The 20,856-nt window shown below is 35.0% G+C and overlaps 4 protein-coding genes across 4 annotated transcripts; 3 read left to right on the top strand and 1 right to left on the bottom strand.

Moving 5' to 3' along the window:
* Positions 1–159: 159 nt before the first annotated feature.
* ROC7 (rotamase CYP 7) lies at positions 160–2,328 on the bottom strand. The gene is made up of 7 exons (XM_007016040.3): positions 2,174–2,328; positions 1,774–1,852; positions 1,220–1,267; positions 1,099–1,122; positions 713–895; positions 539–614; positions 160–452 (listed from the first exon to the last, which is right to left on the bottom strand). Exons 1-7 carry the CDS (start codon positions 2,309–2,311, stop codon positions 314–316), a joined length of 687 nt encoding a protein of 228 aa, XP_007016102.3. The 5' UTR covers positions 2,312–2,328; the 3' UTR covers positions 160–313.
* Positions 2,329–3,148: 820 nt separating this feature from the next.
* LOC18590494 (E3 ubiquitin-protein ligase APD2-like) lies at positions 3,149–6,723 on the top strand. The gene is made up of 10 exons (XM_018128219.2): positions 3,149–3,613; positions 3,877–3,983; positions 4,097–4,222; positions 4,375–4,471; positions 4,561–4,635; positions 4,730–4,812; positions 5,139–5,285; positions 5,680–5,752; positions 5,835–6,174; positions 6,308–6,723. The coding sequence occupies exons 1-10, from the start codon at positions 3,322–3,324 to the stop codon at positions 6,381–6,383; spliced, it is 1,416 nt and encodes a 471-aa protein (XP_017983708.2). The 5' UTR covers positions 3,149–3,321; the 3' UTR covers positions 6,384–6,723.
* A 91-nt stretch (positions 6,724–6,814) lies between these two features.
* On the top strand, positions 6,815–10,383 carry LOC18590493 (O-glucosyltransferase rumi-like protein (DUF821)). The gene is made up of 6 exons (XM_007016037.3): positions 6,815–7,298; positions 7,411–8,012; positions 8,638–8,827; positions 8,966–9,030; positions 9,435–9,645; positions 9,915–10,383. Exons 1-6 carry the CDS (start codon positions 7,191–7,193, stop codon positions 10,263–10,265), a joined length of 1,527 nt encoding a protein of 508 aa, XP_007016099.3. The 5' UTR covers positions 6,815–7,190; the 3' UTR covers positions 10,266–10,383.
* A 3,341-nt stretch (positions 10,384–13,724) lies between these two features.
* Positions 13,725–18,936, top strand: LOC18590491 (phosphoinositide phospholipase C 4-like). The gene is made up of 9 exons (XM_007016035.3): positions 13,725–14,280; positions 14,797–14,993; positions 16,001–16,136; positions 16,220–16,459; positions 16,633–16,868; positions 17,001–17,118; positions 17,846–17,998; positions 18,076–18,162; positions 18,371–18,936. Exons 1-9 carry the CDS (start codon positions 13,966–13,968, stop codon positions 18,662–18,664), a joined length of 1,776 nt encoding a protein of 591 aa, XP_007016097.3. The 5' UTR covers positions 13,725–13,965; the 3' UTR covers positions 18,665–18,936.
* Positions 18,937–20,856: the final 1,920 nt, after the last annotated feature.

Here is a 20,856-nt window from a genome sequence, read left to right as displayed (position 1 = left end):
AATTTCATCTTAATTATCTCTAAATATAATATATTTAATTAAGTTAGTCTCATTAATTAGTATTTAAACTATACTATATAAAACTAAATGAAGAATAAGATACATTATTTTTATATAGATGGAAGCAGCCACCAATACAGAGCAAGTAAAATATAGATATTTGATCAGGTAAATGAAGTCACCTTAAATTAATTAAGAGGAAAAACTCCCAATTAAACAAAAATTGTTCATCTCCGAGTTTTCATGACGGCCTAAACAGGAATAACAAGACACCCCGAGTTTTTTTTTGTCAACTGGAACATGAGCAAAATAATTACAGAGGAATTTCACCGCTGTCAGCAATGACAACTTGGCTCTTAGGTGTGCCGTTCTGCCTTCCTTCAGCTTCAATTTTGTAAACAACATCCATTCCAGACAGTACCTTTCCAAATACAACATGTCTGCCATCCAACCTGTGGAAAGTAGTCAATGATTAGAAGCAAAGTAAAAGGTGATAACTGTATTATCTTATTGGTTGCAATTGTAAATTTGTAATTACCAGCTGGTTGTCACGGTTGTGATGAAGAATTGCGAGCCATTGGTGTCTGGACCAGCATTTGCCATTGACAAAAGCCCTATATGCAAAGAAATTTATGCTTGTCACAGAATTTCTGAGTAGTCATTCCTTACAGAAAGCTACATATAGCACTTGATAGAATGACATATGGCTTACCAGGTCCAGTGTGCTTCAGCTTGAAATTCTCATCAGCAAATTTCTCACCATAAATGGATTCTCCACCTCTTCCATCACCAAGTGTAAAGTCACCTCCTTGTATCATGAAGTTTGGAATAATCCTGTGAAATGCACTACCTTTGTAGTGGAGAGATTTCCCACTCTTTCCAACACCTTTCTCCCCTGCAATGGAAAACCCAATCTTAGAAAGACCCTACTGTAAACAAAAGTACCTAAGGAGCCATTCACAAATGGCTAGCCAAACTTTACTCTTGTTTTTTGCCTAGTCCTACAGCCATTACATCTTTATGCCTCTACAGGCTCCTGTTACCAGTTTAGGAAAATTTTACAGTAACAGAGGCCAATCAGAGAGATCACTTGCTAACCTGTGCACAGTGCTCGGAAATTTTCTGCATATAAGAAAGTTTAAACTGATTAGCAAATAATTGCTAGGAGAATTGCATAACATATGTATAAGCCATTAATGCAACCATAACACGATCAGACCTGCTGTTTTGGGAACTGCCTTTCCAAAGAGTCCCATGACAACTCGACCTGAGAACAATAGTTAAGTAATCTTTTAGCTCTCGACATTGAAAGCACAATTAGGTGGAAGGAGAAGTAACACATCACTTCTACACACAAATCCATATGAATGACTATATTAAATCTCTATCCACACCTAGAACTAAAACCTCGTTTCTTCTCAAGATACTAGTTATTACAGGTATGCTAGATCACTTCATACTCAGAGAACCCTTTATGTTTTCAACTTTAAAGGTCTATCCGTAGAAAGACGTTTAAGCCACTACATTCCATGAAATTTTCACCAACTCTTAAAAAATAATAGCATAAAAGAAAGCTAAGAGGTATTCAGTTTTACAAAAGAATTCCATCCTTAATTATATCGATACGAGAATCTATCTCTTCTTGCAAATTATTTACAAAAAGATCATCACGTAACCACTGTTGTGCAATTCCTATCACATCTTAACAGATAGTATTTTAAAAGAAAAGGCGCTTTATCACATATCCAGTGTTTAAGTAAATGTGAAGCATACCGGCAGGTTTTCCTGCAATTTCAACATCAAAGTAAACTTTGTGAGTAACTTCCTTCAAATCTTCCTTGGACTTTTTTGCCTGAACATTCCACAAAACACATCAAACAATCAAATTCACTAATCAAATCTGATTCTTATATTCGCCTATCTAATAACAATACAACTTAATGCTAACCAATTTCCATCAATCTTACATCAATCTTAAACTCAATTAACAAAGTGAAACAAAGTAAATGAAATTCAGCAAACAATTAAACATCAAAAACAGAAGAAACCCATAAAATCTCAACAAAATATAAGGCGATTTTCACATTTGATTCACAAATCAAGAGCCAATAACAAACAGTTCAGCTAAAACCCAGATTAAATAAAAAGGGAAAAAACATGAACAAAGGTGAACCTGAGTGAGAGTTAGAGATCCAAAAAGGACCAAAGTGCAAAGCAAAGTGAGAGACAGCAATCTTGACCTCTCCATCTCTTCACTATTTTTTGTCTTTTCGGGGTGATTAATGTGAAGATGGGAGCAGCAAAGGAGCATTATATATGGGGAATGATGTCACCGGTAAACCGATCAGCCAATGGTTGTGTGCCACGTGAATCGATTGGGTGTTTTGCTTGATTATTATTGGCTAGTGGATGTGGAGTTCTGTTACCTGGAAACTTTGGATTCTACACTGTCTTGTTTCTTTTGGGCCGTAAGTGGATTTGGTTTTCCGAGCTTTGATAGGATCCTATGGCCATGCTTCAGGCCATATGAATATTTGGTTCGTATCCTATGGGCCGAATTTGATTGGAACTTGGGCCCCTTCGGGCTTGTATTGTGTGTTTTTGGACCAAATCCTATCTCCTTCGACAACGCCACATTAGATGACTTATTTAAACAAATAAATATTGCAAATGATACCTGCCTAGATGGGGTAGGTTTTAAATTTATAAATAACGGTATTTTTTTGTTTAATAAATATATTTTTTTAAAAGAGATAATAATTTCGTGATAAGTGATATTTGAATAAATTCAAATCTTCACAAATATTGAATCTTTATTAATATTAATATGTGAGATCTTATAAGAGATATTACGAATAAAATGTGATAATTTCTTATATAGATAAAAGAATAGATGCAATAAGATGTTTCACGTAAAAATGTGAATCCATAACAACACATGTCGGTGAATCCATCCAAACCAGAATTTGCCACGTCACGTCTACACAATAACCTCGTATTAATATTCGGAAACCCAAGAATTCCTCAAAAGGTAACTTGAAGTCGTGCCTTCAAGTTTCAACTAACTGTCACCCAGCAACTACCATTCCCAGATCCCAGGAAACATGAAACAAACACACGCAGGACTGCTTGGTGACACCTCCCTTCTCTCAATCGTCAATGTCTGCTCCTTTCGAAATTTAAGAGATTTGAGAAAGATTAAAAAAAAGAGAGAGGGAAAAGAACAGAATAAGGGAAGCCCTTTTTGCTAGCTTTATTTCTTCATCTTTACTACGACTCTGTTTCCATACCCTGTCTCAGAGTCTAAAACATTTTTCTACCATGGAACATTCCCCACAACACAGTCAACATGCACCTGGACCTTCTTCTGCTTTTACACTCACCAATCTTCCATCATCATCATCATCTTCTTCTAGTTCAAGAGTCCATGAAGAAGGAGAAAATAATGGCCAAAGAAATGATGAAAACTTGCACCACCAAGAGCAGGAGCAAGAGCAACAACGTTCTGGGGTATCTTATCACCTGAATATATCGATATCCAATGTGGCCAGGATTGATATGAGGGATGATGTTTGGTCTTGTTTGGTTGTGCTTGTCACATTTTGGTTTTTTGGTTAGTTTTCTTTCTCTATTCTTGGCTTATTTCTTCCAGTTTATTATAAAATGTTCTATCAGTTTACTTTGTCTGTCGTTTGCTTAAGAACTAGATATAACCCTGCAAAGCCCTTCTCTCAAAAACTAAAAACAAAGAAGTTGAGTGTTAATGGATCTTCTGAGTATTTAGTACCAAGTGGTGGATTAATATGTTCATAAGATTAATGATATCTCTTTAATTTGTTTGTGGCTTTGTGTTTTCCAATATTTCTGTCCCAGCAGCATCCATGACTCTGATTCTGGGTTATTACGGATCTGTGACTTTAGAATTGGGTCCGAATGGCTCACGCCTTATACAAACTAACCCTTTCTTAGTTCAGTCTATCAAGGTGAATGTTGCTGCATATGTCTATTCACTCTCTCTCTATCTCTCTCTCTTTCTTTTGGTCTTGATTCTGCTGTTGTCATTACTTTGGGCTAATCATGATTAGTCTGTCAACAGGTGAAAGAATTGAATAAGCAAAAACCTGGGCTAATGCTGTATGGATTTCGCAGACCACCTCCCTCAGATGTTGAAATCTCCTGGACTGAAACACATGATGCATTTGTACCAGCAAATTTACATAAGGTAAATGTTTCTCCATATTCATAAGAACTTTTTTTTTTTTGTTTCATTTCATAATTTCAACTGTCAAGTCATAAATTTGCATCAATTATGCAGCAGAGCTAATTTAGAAGTTGCCATTAATGGTTTAGAATTTTAATCCATTTCTTTTCCAGGAGTGGCTATTCTTCTTAAACAAAGGGTCTAAAGTGAATATTTCGTACGCTATAAGTTCCACCAGTTCCTCACCTTTATCCCTTGTCATTGCTCAAGGTGACACCTGCTTCTTTCGTAAAACCTTTGATACCAGAAATGCATTGTTGAAATGTATTTATTGGAGTAAATTTCAATTAAACGTGCAGGTACACAAAGCCTTGTTGATTGGATAGAGGATCCATCATATCCTAATTTAACTTTGTCGTGGAATATTATATATGGTAAGATTTATATCAGAAAGTATGTTTATGATTATTCCTTGGAAATGCATCAGGCCACATAAATGCCATACATCCATGAACTCGATTTTTGCAGGTAGTGGAAAGATCCAACAGGAGATTCCAAAGTCTTCTAATTATTATATTGCTCTGAGGAATTTGAACTGTGAGGAAGTGGAGGTAATTCCTCAAATATTGTCTCACTCTTTACATCAGTAATCTACAATTACCTATGTTCAAAAGTTCTCATAGAACTATGCAGTTGAATTAATTAACCTAACCATTGGATTTTTCTAACAGACTGATTTGAATTATGAAAATCCTTCTTTAATTTGAGACACAAATTTTCATCAATTTTCACATTGTTGCTGCATCAGCTGATAAAGTGGAGTGATAATGGTCCTTTCAGTTTCACCTAAACTTTCCCCAATGGTTCTGTTTTTTGTTTGACACTTAATGTGCACATCCTGAGATGCCTGATCTCTTCGTAACTCTTTATGATTCAGATACAGCTGCAGTTCTCATTCAATGCTCTCATCTGTGATACAACTCAAGCATATTACAGATGTTCTTTGGGCAACCGTTTGTGTACATTCGAGCTTTATCTTCTAGGAGAAAATGCTGTTGTCCTATCTTCACCTGGTCCTAATGAGGTAAAACAATAACATCCATTAACTTTATAGTTATCGGCTTCAATTGCTTCTAGTTAGATTGAACTTAACTGCACCTCTGCTTTCTTCAATGTCTTTCTCAGGTTAACAATTAGTTTCTCCCCCAGAAAGGGAAACCCAGTAAAAAAAAGTAGTGGCCTTTTATTATCCTAATTAGTGTTTCTTCTTTTCACTTTAAATTTTAGTGAGAGAAATTTTTTGGTTGCAATCATTCTATAAATGGATCAGAGTAGTTCCTACTTTGAAGATGTTTCTGCTAAGCATGGACAATAATCTTTCAGCTGTTTTTGTCCAGACAGTTCTCAGTATCATTGTGTTCTTTTTTTCTTTTTAAGATTTCAAATATAAGAACTTCACACAATTTTGGTTCTTTCAGGAAACTGCTAACAGTAACTGGTATGTTAAAGTATCCTATGGACCTCGATGGATTACATATTTCGTTGGATCAGGTTTTTCTATTTCCCTTGCATAGCCCTTATTGCATAGGAAGAACAATTAGTCCATCTTTACATTTACCTTCTGCGATTGTAGGTGTGATGACCATCCTCATATTATTAGCCTTCAGAATCAGTAAAATTTTCCAGAGTATAGATGGAATAGGACTCCATGCCGGAGGGATGGAATCAGAACGAGCCCCATTGCTTCCAGAAAAGGATGATGATATCTCGAGCTGGGGTTCATCTTATGATTCTGTATCGCATGATGAGGAGGTTCTGGAAGAGTGGCTGGCGAAGACTTTTCCTGAAGGAAAGCCTTCAAACGAAGGGGAAAGCAACAATACTCGTCTTTGTGTCGTTTGCTTCGATGCACCAAGAGATTGTTTCTTTCTTCCTTGTGGACATTGTGCTACCTGTTTCACCTGCGGAACAAGGTAAGATATAGCATCAACATCATTGAATATTAAGCTATTCACCGAGCTCATTACTATAATTGAATTCTCACGATTATATCAGCAGCTTGTAAACTAGTGTAAATCAGATTATGGGCTCTCCTTATCACTGCAGGATTGCAGAAGATGCTGGTAGTTGTCCAATATGTCGCAGGAAGATGAAGAAAGTTAGGATGATATTTACAGTTTGAGGAGTTTAATTAATGGTTCTGCAGCCACTTCCTGATGGTGTAAATTCCAATGCCCCACAGAAGAGCATGGTTTTTTTTCTCACTGCCTGCAATCAATACAGACATGTTTTGTAGAATACAGGACTGTATGAAATTTGTTGCCAAGAGCTCCATAAAGGTTTGATTGAAGGCTTTGCATATTCTTCTAGATAAAAGTTTCTCTGTCGTTAGTCAATATCATGTAAATCTCTTCTTTGTTTCCCCAGGTAGGCTGAACTGGTATCCTCTGTAAATTATACTATTACTTTTCATTTCACCAATTAACTACTAATCAAATTGAAATCAGTTGATGATTGGATAATTCTAAACAGTTCGTATTTAGTCTTCGATAAATTCTTAGGTACCATAATAATAATCATCATGTACCCAGAAGATTGCCAGTTCTGGTTACTGATCACTTAATGCAATTGCCAAGAGAATTCTAGATGGGTTTTTGGACCAAGGCCAATGCTGGGTTGAACCCAGATTTAGGAGTAAAACTCAAAGGTTAAAGGCCCAGGACTTGATGAAGTCGAAAGGAAGTGAACCCGCGCCCACTGTAGAGAAAAAAAAAAAACAAACTCATCGCAACTCGCAAACCATGCGATACGGCGGCATCGGAGGAAGCAAGGAATTCCATCCACGTGGACGGTGGAGGTGGTAGAAAAGTGGAAGCCCCAAGACGACCATGCGAGAGACCATGAAGAAAAAAGGGAAATACTATTAAATTGTCAAAAAAAAAAAAAACAAAAAGCAGAGAGAGATGATGCAGAAGCCAAAAAATCAAGCATGGGTTGTCCACACCCTCGAATCCACCACCCTCGCTCTACTTCCTATCTCTTCTACTCTGTCGTCGCTCTTTCTTTCCTCTCCCTCGCCGCCCTCCTCATCTACAAGGTCCTTTTTTTTTTTCTTTTATGAATACCATTTTGTTTTGATGTAAAAGGTGGTAATGAAAAGAGAAATGTTGTAACGGTTTTGTTTCTTTTGGGGGAATTCTATGGAATAGGTGGATGATTTTGCTTCACAAACGAAAACAGTTGCGGGACACAATTTAGAGCCAACGCCATGGCACATTTTCCCGGCAAAAAAATTCACAGGAGAAACCCGACAAGCCCGCGCTTACAAAATCATCCAATGCTCCTATCTCACTTGTCGCCACGCCACCAACGACGCCGCTCGACTCTCGGAGGAGCAGAAGAAGCAACGCCGCCGTTTCATGTCCTCTCAAGTTTCTGAAAAATGCCCAAACTTTTTCAAGTTCATTTACCGTGATCTTGAACCATGGGCCAAAACCCGAATATCAATTAACCACACAATGCAGGCCAAGCAACACGCTGCTCTTCGGGTTGTAATCGTTGAGGGAAGATTGTATGTTGATTTATATTATGCTTGTGTACAGAGTAGATTGATGTTTACAATATGGGGATTGTTACAGCTTCTGAAAAGGTACCCTGGGATGGTTCCTGATGTGGATATGATGTTTGATTGCATGGACAAGCCTACTATTGATAGAATCGAACATGGGTCTTTTCCGTTGCCCCTGTTCCGGTATTGTACGACTGAGTCTCACTTTGACATCCCTTTTCCTGACTGGTCTTTTTGGGGTTGGTAAGAATCATTGAATCACAAATTATTTTGTCAGATTGTAAATTGTCTACATTCGCTACAAGATCGTGTCCACAATCAATGTTAGAGACTTAGAGTTGGAAAAAGTTGACTATATGAGTAACTCCAAACCTGAATTTACGAAACCCAAATTGCAGCAAACCTGATATGACCTATATAACTTTAACTTAGTGATAATTCTATATGGATAGAATGTTAAATTGAATAGACGATTTGAAGTATGAATTGTATGAAAATATCCAAGAGATGCTAATCTTAACAATATTGCATGCCTGTATGCATATGCAAGTTGATTAATTAATTGAATGTGCCTGGTTATATTTGTTTCACTGATAATGCCATCCATATGATTCGTGTTAAATCACTCGTTTGATTTGAATGTCAAGCTAAGTGCTTTATTTAAAGTTTTCTCTAGTTATGTAAATCCTTTATATATGTATTTTGGACACCTATGTCTTTGCAAATGGCATTGTTTTCATCTATCTGGGAATTTCTATTAGCCTCAGCTACAGATGACGATATAAGAGATGTGGTTTACAATTAGTATTAGTGTTGGTTATGATTTGAGTTCTTTTACATGTCTTTAAGGTAAATGACTTGTCTACAGGCCAGAGACAAATATACAGCCCTGGGATAAGCAATTCAAAGATATTAAACAGGGTTCACAAGCTGAAAATTGGACAAGGAAGTTGCCCTGGGCATTTTGGAAAGGAAATCCAGATGTCGAAGCTCCAATTCGCCAGGAGCTTATGCAGTGCAATCACTCTAGGCAGTGGGGTGCACAAATTATTCGTCAGGTTGGGTTGAAATTACAATGTGAATGCTTGAATTTCTATTGTAGACATGATAGGTCGAAGGGCCAAAATTATGTGCTTTAAGTGCAATAATGACAAAATAAGTTATTTGATAATGTTGCTTTTTATTGTGCATTGCAGAACTGGGCAGAAGAAGCAAAGGGTGGATTTGCGCAGTCCAAACTATCCAATCAGTGTAAGCATCGGTGAGAATCTTTTTCGTGTGATCTTACCTGCAGAGCAGATGTCTCAGTTGTTCTATTTTTATTGTGTCTCATATAGTAGCACATCAATTTTAAAGTTTGCAAAGTTAGATTTGTAGTCCTAGCATTTGCAGTTTGCAATTTCGATTTGAAGTACTACTGCACCCCCCCCCCCCCCCAAATTTTCTCTTTTTTTTCTGTCGTTGAGTGAAACTCTGTCAGACTTTGTAACTTGATAATTCTATCCACTTGAATTGCATTCCCTTTCTGGGGTTAATTTGAATGAGGGCTGCATCTGTTAATGGAGTTTAGGAACGTTAGTGCTGAGGCTCAAAAGTGCATCATTCAGTGTTTGAACTTAAATGTAATGTACTGACGTTATATTTTTTTTACCCTTTTTTCTGCAGTTATAAAATCTATGCTGAAGGCTATGCTTGGTCTGTAAGCTTAAAATATATCCTATCTTGTGGTTCTCTTGCTCTATTAATTTCCCCACAATATGAAGATATCTTCACTCGTGGTCTCATTCCTAAGTTGAACTACTGGCCTGTCTCTCCTGTTGATTTATGTCACTCCATAAAGTTTGCTGTTGATTGGGGTAATACAAACCCATCAGAGGTATGATCTTTCGGCCCACAAAATGGCAAGAAGCAAGAACTGATATTAGTCATGCTGCAGTAATTTTAATTCTCATTTGTTGGATTAGCTGAATCTAGATTTCTGGCTTCCGAGTCTACACATAACATTAATATCAATACTAAGAGTAAAAATCTATGAGTATAATAAATAGTCAATAGCAATCAATTGTCAATGACCTTATTACCTTTTTGCAAGAAGAAGCTTGTTATTGTGCCTTTTCTTTCTTTCTGATAAATTTGGGTAAACAGGCTGAGGCAATTGGAAAAAGAGGGCAACAACTCATGGAAAGTTTAAGCATGGATCAGGTCTACGATTACATGTTTCACCTCATCTCAGAATACTCAAAGCTGCAAGACTTCAAGCCTGTCCCACCATCATCGGCTCAGGAAGTGTGCGAGGAATCCCTACTTTGCTTGGCAGAACCAAAGCAGAAGGAATACCTTAAAAGAGCCGCTGCTGTCGGTTCACCAACACCTCCATGCAGCCTCGCCAAGCCTCCCAATAGTAATTTTTTCAACATTTTAACTGAACATAAGAAGAAACTAATACAACATGTGAAAGATATGGAGATGCGAAATGCACTGAGACATATGATCTAGACTAGAATATGTATGTAGTTGCCACGTATACAGAAATTTTGTAGCTTTAGAGTCACTTGTAGATCTCTCCTTTTCTTATAAACACTATATAGAATCAGTTCACATACACTATATAGAATCAGTTCACTTAAGTAATTAACTTCTACCATAAGGCAAAGTAAATAGCTCCATATGCTGTTTACATGGCAACATTGACTATGAAGAAAAGCTATTTAAACATGGACGGTGGAATGGAATACATTGTCAACAAATGATTAGATGCATGACAATCACAATTTGCAGGGCGAGACAGACACAAATCGTCGTTTTCCCCATCATTTGTTTCTGCCACCGCATAACCTGACAGTTGTAACATGCTTCTAATTGTTCAGATATTCCCTTTGAGCAATGGCGAACATAAATTCGGACCGTGAGAGTGAGAGAAAAGTGGTAAACTGGTTCGGCCTTCACATTACATTTTCCAGTTGGTTCCTTTGTCTTGTAGTTTGTGGCCATCCATTTAATAATTGCCCTTGAATTCCCGAGAAAAACAATCTTTTTTTGAGATAATAAGTTTGAATGTGGTAAGGCCACCGCCGAAGTTCACATTCAACGATTGTGAATAGGCCCATTGCATTTAGAAACAAAGGGTAGCGTTAGCCACAACTTACAGCACCCCAGAGGTTTTTGATTTGACACTTGCAGTGCAGGTTTCGCTGGCAGTACAGTTGTAATTTCTAAACAATTTAATTTGTCAATTATCTTCTTTGTCATTAAGATACGAGGAAAGAAGATCTTGATCAAGTCAAAGTAAACTCCTCTTACGGACGAGAAGAAATAGAAAAAAAAAAAAAAAAAAGGAAAAAGGTGTGGTGACTTCAGCCAACAATGAAAGGTAAACTAATAATACATGCATTTTGTTCTCGTAACTAATTTTTTTTAATCTTAATATTTTAAAAAACTTTAAAACTATTTAAAAAAAATTTAAATATATTTTTATTATTCTGTTTTATTCTATTCAATTAAATTTTTATATTTTTTAAACTAAATAAATTTTTAAAATTAATAATTGATTAATTATTATTAATTAAAATATTACTTTTTTTATATCACAGGAAATTGATTTGAAAGATAAAAATATAATGTGATCATATTATCATACCGTATTAATATATTATGTTATTATTTATTATAATATGTTAACATGTTTTATCATATGAAATAAAATAAAAAAAGACATTTTGATTAATAACAATTAATCAACGGTTAATCATAAAACTTATGTGACTCAAAATAAAAATATACAAACTTGATTAAACATAATAAAAAAATAAAAATTTATTTAATTTTTTATACATATATTATACATGTTTGTATTATTATATTTTGTTCCATACATACAAATAGCCTTGTCGTAAAATTAAAAGAAAAAAACCATTCACAGATTTATAATTATTGTACAAGGGATAAATATTAAAATATTTGTAAAATAACAATTTAATTGAGGTATTTTTTTAAAGAAATTAATCACAGCATAGTCTTCACTATTTATTTTTAATTGAAAAAAATGAGATTCAAAGTTTATTTTTTAAATAAAAATTATACATCAATCAATAAATTAAATATTTAAATATAATCATCAGTATTTTTAAATTATAATAAAAAAAAATTCATTTCACCGCGTCCACGGTATAAATACAAAATCAATTGGTGGCCTTTATTTATTTCAAACCTTTATCAACGCGTACCTTTGGTTTTTTTAAACCTTTCACTCAACAATCAATCCCTCCATGTTTAACTCATGCCTACCTAACATTTTTACACTTATTTTATTCATTCAATGGGACCTACCATAATCATGTCCATAGATGCTTTCAGCTGTATTAATTAATTTCTTTTTTCGCAAATCCCACAGCCCAATTTAATAAGAAACGATAACCCACTAAGCAATTATTGTCTCAATTCTTTTTTTTTTGAAAGTAGAATTATTGTGATTTATATTTTTTTATTATTAATGAATATACAGATTTTAAATTGCATAATAAAGGGTATTAAATTCTATATTTGATTGGATTCATCTGGCAGGGCATCAAAAATTTTGGCAGTGTTTGAAAATTGAAGCATAAGTAAAGAGCAAGCCCCGACCAAATAATGGTGATGGAGTAATAATGTAACATCATTTTATTGACACAGGGAGCGTTTTAGACCCCACCAATCGGAACCATCGCCTTCTTTCAATTCCTTGAACTAACTTTACACCAAAAAATACGCCTTTATCAAGGGGGAAAAATGGATCAAATAAAATTAATATTAGTATATTTTTATTCCAATTTTTTTAATTTTCATTTAGAATAAGAATGAAATTTTGTTAATATTTTTTCGATTATTGATTTATTTTTCGTATTAAATGAGAGTGTGATGGTACTAGGATTAATGCATCAAATTTTATTTAAATTTCACAGTTAAATGTGTTTACGAAAGTTATATTAAAATGAAAGTTTTTTTTTAAATTAAAAGAAATAGATTTAAATTTTATTTTTTTAAATAAAAGATCATATATCAATCAATGAAAAAATGTTTATATACCTAATATTAAAATGAGAGTTTAATATTTAATTAATTAATTAATAATTCAAAATATTTAATTTTTTTGAGAAAATCTGATTGAAATCTTTTGAAAATTATAAACTAAGTTCCAAAAGAGAAATGTGTATTTCACTCTTTACTCCTTTATCCTAATCATGTTTTCATTTTATTTTTTTGAATTTCAATGTCATACACCCAATAAATCCTATAAAAAACAAGTAAATTCAAGTAGTAATGTTGTCTAAACTGAAGAGTTATTTCCGAAATAAGAGTAAATTTTTATTTTCAAAGGAAAGTACTTTTTAAAATTTATCTTTTATTATCCAAGAATGTATTATTTAAAAAAAATAGACTCAATCCTTGCAATTAAGCAATCGCCATGCGCTAACGAAGGCTGAAAACCCAGGTAGGAAGGGATCGGCCAGAGATGGAAAGCCAGAGCTACTTGCGGTCATTGTCATGGAAGCATTGAGATTATACCCACGTAAAGCCATGGAGAGAGCGGATTTCCACGTTTCAGCAAGCATCTGCCGGCTTGTTAACCTTTGGAAGTAGATAATGGGAGACCCCAACATTTGGGAAAACGAAAGGCCTTTGGGTTCAAGGGTTGGGGTTGTGCTAATTACAAAATTATTAAGAATTTTTATTTTATTATGAATTTAAAACTAGGAAAATAGGGAAAAATAAAGGTTTAATTTCTTATTTGGTGGACTCTTCTGATTCAAATGTGAACAAGGTGATTACTTAATTTGTGTCACCAACAGCTGTTCCTAATGCTTAACGCCTTTCATCTTTTCATTTTGCACTATCTAATAACAAAGAAGACATTTTCTTTTCGTCAGTGGGAAACAAAAGAGTAGGCTTTAGAGCTGCAGGGCAGGGAAGCTATTAGATAAAAATAAAATCTTGACCAAAAGCTGGACATCAACCGAGTGAAAGCTCTGCTCCATTCTCATCAGATACTTCCAATATAAAAATACGGAAACAAACAAACGATACTAAACAAAACCCACTTAAGCCTTTCAATAATACAATCTTATATCCCTATATATAGCCCCCCAGAAAACCAGAGACCCTTGAAGCCGTCTCTCCCAATAACTTCTTTCATTCTTGATCAGAAAAACAGAGTTCATTGATGGGGAGTTATAGGATGTGTGTCTGCTTTACTAGGAAGTTCAAAGTCACCGAGGCAGCACCGCCAACGGACGTTAAAGATGCATTCAATAAGTATGCTGAAGGTGGGCTCCACATGACGGCGGAGCAGCTGCATAGGTTCTTGATAGATGTGCAGGGGCAAGGCGGCGCAACGGTGGAGGAAGCAGAGGTGATTGTGCAGCAGGTGCTCCAAAAACGACATCATATGGCTAAGTTCAGGAAACACGCTCTAACTCTTGACGATTTCCATCATTTCTTGTTTTCTGCAGATCTAAATCCGCCTATTGGTGATCAGGTGCTTTGTTTTCTTTTTCCTTCTTCTTTTTGATCATTTCCGTTTTTACTCTGTTTCTACATGTTCTGTTTCTTTTGAGGTTCTTAAACTCTTATCGTTGATAGAATTTTATTGGTTGTGGACTTTCCCCTTTTTTGGTATGTTAAAGATTGGATTTTTGACGCTGGTGGAGGTTGATTTTGACACTTTTGATGTACTTCAAAAGTTGGCTTTGTTCTTTCTTTGTTTGGGCAGCAAATGGACTGCTCATAAAAACTATCAAAATTCGTCTTTGATGTTTGTTGGTTGAACAAGTTGTTCTCTTTACGCATATTGATGAGGCTTTTCAAATTTTGATCCAATATATAGTAAAAGTTTACAATTTTTTAGAGAATATTGAGGAATGTTCTTTATCTAATCTTTTTTCTTGTTGCTTGATTAATGCCATTGTACTCAAATCACAATCGAAAACTTGCTAGCAAATTTTTTGTGGATTGTGGGGCCATTTTTGACATCTAATGGAATCTTTAAATTCAGGTCCACCATGACATGAGAGCTCCTTTGTCCCATTATTTCATATACACTGGCCACAATTCATATTTGACTGGGAATCAGCTCAGCAGTGACTGTAGCGATGTCCCAATCATAAAGGCACTGAAGAGAGGTGTGAGGGTAGTGGAGCTTGATATATGGCCAAATTCCACAAAAGATGATGTGCATGTTCTGCATGGAAGGTAAAATATTTCTAATTTCCTTGTTGTTTGGATTGTGATGTAGAACTGCACTCATCATGTTTTCAATGTGAGAATGTCTTTGTAGAACTATGTCGATTTTCTTTCTCTAGATAGCGACTTAAGATGGTAATAGGAACAACTTAGAAATCATTCATTTATGGGGGAAAATGTATGCCTTTCTAGCATTGATTAGTTGGCATGGTTTGATTTATAATTGAGCTTTTTACAAATGCAATGTTACTTTTGATAACTTAGTATTTTTATTTACTTAGTTCAATGAGGAGCTCAGTAGCTCCTGTTTCTGTTGATCCCCATATCTTAAAGAAGTTGACCATTTCTTCTACTCTGTCGGTCAGTCAGATATCCATTTCCTCTGCATGAGAAGTCCATGATTTGTAAAGTATTTTAGGAGACCAAGTCCATCAAGCAATGAGGTAGTTTTGAGAGATCTTCGTGGTTGACTTGTAGCCAAATTAGGCTTCTTTTCCTTGGAGGAAGTAATTAAGGTGGATGTTTAAATTTTGTTTCTTTAGATAAACTCATTGTTAACAGCTCCTGAATACAAGATAAATGGTAGAGGCAACTAACCTGATTGTCTCTACCCTACAGGTCATACTTAGAAGCTTAATTTTAGACGTTATAACTATTAAGCGTGCTGATCTTATGTCTTTGTGTGTGTTCATCAATGAATCAATCCCTATTTAGATCCATGTTCAGGAAGCTTTAACTTGGCTACCTTTAAACCTTGAAACTTTTATTGAATTGGGAGTAAAAGAAAGAAAGAATGTCTATTTGTAGATATTGATCCACGTTTGAGTATCTATTTAATATCAAAGTGGAAAAAATCATTGAGTAGAGGAGAGGCAAGGAATTGGCATTTATTCCGTCTTTGTCTGCAGCCCTTCTCATTTGATTTTTACTTACATCATGAGTCAGCTCTATTGTTTTTATTTTTGTTTTGTTTCTGCTTCCTGAACATTCTTTGAATTGTCTGTTTATGAATATAGGACTTTGACAACTCCTGTTGAACTCATTAAATGTTTGAAATCTATTAAAGAACATGCTTTTAGTGCATCCCCGTATCCAGTTGTAATTACTCTTGAAGATCACCTGACTTCAGATCTTCAGGCAAAAGTTGCTCAGGTACTTTATGAAATTCTGTATCTTTCAGTTGACAATTGTGCTTGCAACCACCTTTGACTGATGTGAAAATAATTTCATGGTAGATGGTTACTCAAACATTTGGACAAATGTTGTTTTGTCCTGAATCTGAATGTTTAAAAGAATTCCCTACACCAGAGGATCTGAAGTATCGGATCATTATTTCAACCAAACCTCCCAAAGAGTACCTTGAAGCTCAGCGTAACAAGGGCAAAATGAATAATTCACAGAAGGGGAAGGATTCTGATGATGATGTTTGGGGAAAAGAACCAGGAGAGCGTACGGCTGATCAAGAAGATGAGAAGGTGTGTTTGGAAATGAATTGAATTACATATTGGTTTTGTTTAACCTTAATATGTACCTTTTATTAACGATGATGAGGAATCCTTTAAAGGTGCATCTAGATATCTGCACCATCTTCCAAAGACTTATGTATCTTTTTTGGTAGTCACACTGAAGTTTCCTCTATCTTTTGCAGACTGATAGTGATGCAAGTGAGAACAATCAGGATGATGAAGACACAGATGCATTTGAACCTGATTTACACTCTTCAGAAGCACCTGTCTACAAGCGCCTTATTGCCATTCATGCTGGCAAACCCAAGGGTGGGTTGAAGGCAGCTCTTAAAGTTGAACTTGATAAAGTTAGGCGCCTTAGTCTGAGTGAACAAGCACTTGAAAAGGCTACAATGTCTCATGGGACGGACGTTGTGAGGTAATTATTTGTATTAGTTTCTAATCACACAATCCTGGGATGATGTGCTGCATATGTAAAATCTGATTGATTTTTCTGCTGTAACTTTTTTGGAATTCCCATTTTTCTAATCCTCAATATCATTGTTTTTAGATTTACCCAGAAGAATTTCCTGAGAATATATCCTAAGGGTACTCGCTTTAACTCCTCCAACTACAAGCCACTGATTGGTTGGATGCACGGAGCGCAAATGGTTGCCTTTAACATGCAGGTTTTTTTTCTTTAGTAATTTCAGTTGCCTTTATCATAGTATTTAAATGCTCTACACTGAAATTAATGCCTCCGAATCTTGCCTCAAGTTGCTGGATTAGTTTAGAACATCGTTTCTAGATTTGTGTTATAGTTCATAAACTTCAGGCTGAAGGTAAGTAAGCTACTAGTATTTCACTGAAGTAAGTCCCTCAGTGACATAACTGAGTGTATGTATTTGGTCTCATTCATAATAGAAAATTAGATGTTAAAAGAGAATAGGGAGGAGACCTTTTCATTTTATTTTTTTTTTTTGGGGGGGGGGGGGGGGGGGGTGAACAGTGGATGGAGGGATGATATCGCAATATCTTCATCAGCTCATCTCAAATGGCATTATTTTCCTTCCCCTTAGGAATGAGGTGAAGGATGTGGTCACAGGTGATAAGATAGTAGCTTGTGGGGATAGAAGGGTTTAACCTATGTATGCGTTTCATATAGGATTTAGTTATGCATGTGTTTATAGAGACTAAAAGAAAAACATACCTGCCTGAAGGTATTTTTTAGCATTCAGTCACCAAAGTGAGCACATTGAATTAGATCATGCTATAAATACTAAGAGCATTTTTGTTCAATGCTATTTTTCCTTCTCAATTTGAATGCAAAATACGTTGTTGTGACCATAATATGAATGACATGGTTTGGTAGTGCACTTTATGCATCCAACCAACAGGGTTCTGGTCTAATTGCAGGGATATGGTAGATCTCTTTGGCTGATGCATGGGATGTTTAGATCTAATGGAGGCTGCGGTTATGTGAAAAAGCCTGAGTTTCTTATGAATGTGGATCCAGATGGTCAAGTGTTTGATCCTAAAGCTAAGTTACCTGTGAAGAAAACTTTAAAGGTGAGCATTATGCAACATTAACAGATTCTCATCCTTCTTGGCATCCTTTACTGAATCCTTTGTTGTCTACTTGACAGGTGAAAGTCTATATGGGAGATGGGTGGCACTTAGATTTTAAACAAACACACTTTGACTCGTATTCTCCACCTGACTTCTATACCAGGGTAAGCTGATTTGCACCCATAGACCGAGATATTAATTGTTTGTATTTTCATGTATTTGAACTTCTGAGTAATCTAGACCTTGTTTATTTCAAATCAAGTTCTAATATATTTCACATTTTGAATTTTAAAGCCAAACTTCTAGTGAACTGACGAACAACAAAGTAGTTTAATGACCCTGCTACATATTAACTCTGAATTTTTAATGCAGGTTGGCATAGCAGGAGTGCCAGATGATGAAATAATGAAGAAAACGAAGAAGAAAGAAGACGACTGGACACCTGTTTGGGATGAAGAATTTGCATTGCCATTGACTGTTCCTGAATTGGCTTTGCTCCGAGTTGAGGTCCACGAATATGACATGTCTGAGAAGGATGATTTTGCAGGTCAAACTTGTTTGCCAGTCTCTGAATTGAAACCAGGGATTCGGGCAGTTCCCCTGTTTGATCGCAAGGGAGAGAAGTTAAACTCTGTAAGACTTCTCATGCGATTTGAGTTCGTCTGAGACTATGAAGAGATGTTTTGACTGGTGTATTTAGTCTTGTTGAGGTTTCACTATCAGATGTCCATTCTATTCGTGTAACATAATCTTTTGCTTTACAGTTATTCTCTGTGCATTATTTATTCTGTTTTGCGGTATAGTTATGATCTTAATTTTTTGTTAACAGTATTTCAGAACAATGTTCCACATACATATACAGGTCAAGTTATTTCCCTGTGCCCCCTTTGGTGCACACCAGCTTCATTACAGTATCTACTTCACCAATTTATCTTCAACCATGATTGTCCATGCTTAAGTTCCCACCTAACTGTGATTTCAGTTTTGAAGTTATGATTAATTATCCATAACAATATTATTTGCCTCTCAAGTACCAAATAGCTGGCTCCAGCCGCCAATGCTATAATAAACACTTGTTCTTATTACAAAAGGTTATGCGAACCTGTTGAAATCTCACATCAACGGGATAGCTTTTGCCAAGTACAACTAGCCTGTTGGGAAGAATGATATGAAGTCCTGTAAAGTCAATGTTGTCTTGCCACTTTGGTTTGGAAGATAAAGCTGGGTTTTGGTGGAATCCAAATGACCCAAACTCCAAACCTGGATGCCAGTCACTTTCACTGGGGTTGTTAAGATAGGATATTTCTTGCTCCTTTCATCTTAACTTTTTAGATTTAATGTCCCAAATTCCAGTAACATGATATCTGTTTACCAAAGATCAGAACTCTTTTCATCTTTTTCCTTGTAAAATATACCTACATCCATAAAACTAACAACCAAATACATATAGATTGACTGAACCATCTTTTAACAACTAAAAACCCTCTTTATTGGTACAATGGATCATTTTAGCTTAAAACAAATTAACCCATTTTCACTTATAAACAGACTTACTAATTTGAGTCTTCAATCTCAAATATTCAAGTTACCTTCATAGTTTTAACTTAATAAATATAAAGCTAATAAGCATTCTGGATTATCAGTATGAACTTCTAAATACAAAGGTTAACCTTACAAATTGCAGCCTTTAATGAAGATAGGGTCAGAATTTACTACAACAAATACTACTATGCTGTTATCAAACCAATTACTTGGGCAGAGAACACTTCCCAATGTCATGAAGAAGCTTTAAAACAAACTAAAAGGCAAGTCAGTCCAGACCAACAATTAAAAAAACAGAAAGAACTAAAATGTGTAAAAGAAAGAAATGGAAGCTGGTCAATGTAGCGGGTCATGATAAAGATGACTAATTATTATTATTTTACTTTACTAAGAATATTAAATTACTGAGAAATTGACTGGCTGGTTTATGTGTAGAGCAGCGTTATTCACGTGCAAATGGGTCCATCTCCTCTCCGCTCCACCTGCCCTTCTGCGGCTGCCATTAATTCCTCTACGCTTTGCTATGCTCATGCTGCTGATGTCATTACCCCAAACCCAAAAGCTGATTGCAGGAAAAAAAAAAAAAAGACATTTCGAGAAAAATTGATTGATTCAATAATTAGAAGTAATCAATGTTACATTAGCCAAGGTCGGGATGGGATGGATATAAAACATCCCCTTCAATCACAATTCATGTCCGAATTAATAATAATTATTTAAATTTTTTTTAATTTTAAGTAAATTTTTTAATAAAATTTTAATTTTTTATTTTACATGATTTCCGAATACCTTTCACTTACAGAGTTAAACCAATTTCTTTTGATTTTTTTTTAATTTCATAAATTTTGTCATTTCTTTTCTTATAATTCAAATTGGTCTCAAATTTTAACTATGATAATATCTTTGGAACCACAGGCATTTCATTTTGAACTGCAATAATATCTAATAAAAAATGGTATTTTTATGCATTCAATCTTTTTTGATGTCTATGCATAATAAGAATGGTAATGCTAATAGTTATGATTTTTGAGAAACTTTAGCTGATTTGATAGTAGTACTTTTTATATAATATTTAAAAAAAGTCTTAAACTATTTAGAAAAATTTAAATAAATTTTTATTTTTTTTATTGTAATCAATCAAGTCTTTATACCTTTATTTTAAATCAAATAAACTCATATACTTTTATTTTGAGTAAAATAAGTCTTTACAACTAATGGTTGACTTAATCAAAATATCACTTGTAATTTTATGTTATGTGGCTTTAACTTGACATATTGATATATCCTAATCGATGATAACGTGACATGCTGACATA

This window comes from Theobroma cacao, chromosome 9 (assembly GCF_053813885.1).
Source record: "Theobroma cacao isolate CCN51 chromosome 9, ASM5381388v1, whole genome shotgun sequence".
Classification (NCBI taxonomy): domain Eukaryota; kingdom Viridiplantae; phylum Streptophyta; class Magnoliopsida; order Malvales; family Malvaceae; genus Theobroma; species Theobroma cacao.
This window is presented reverse-complemented; position numbering and strand designations above follow the sequence as displayed.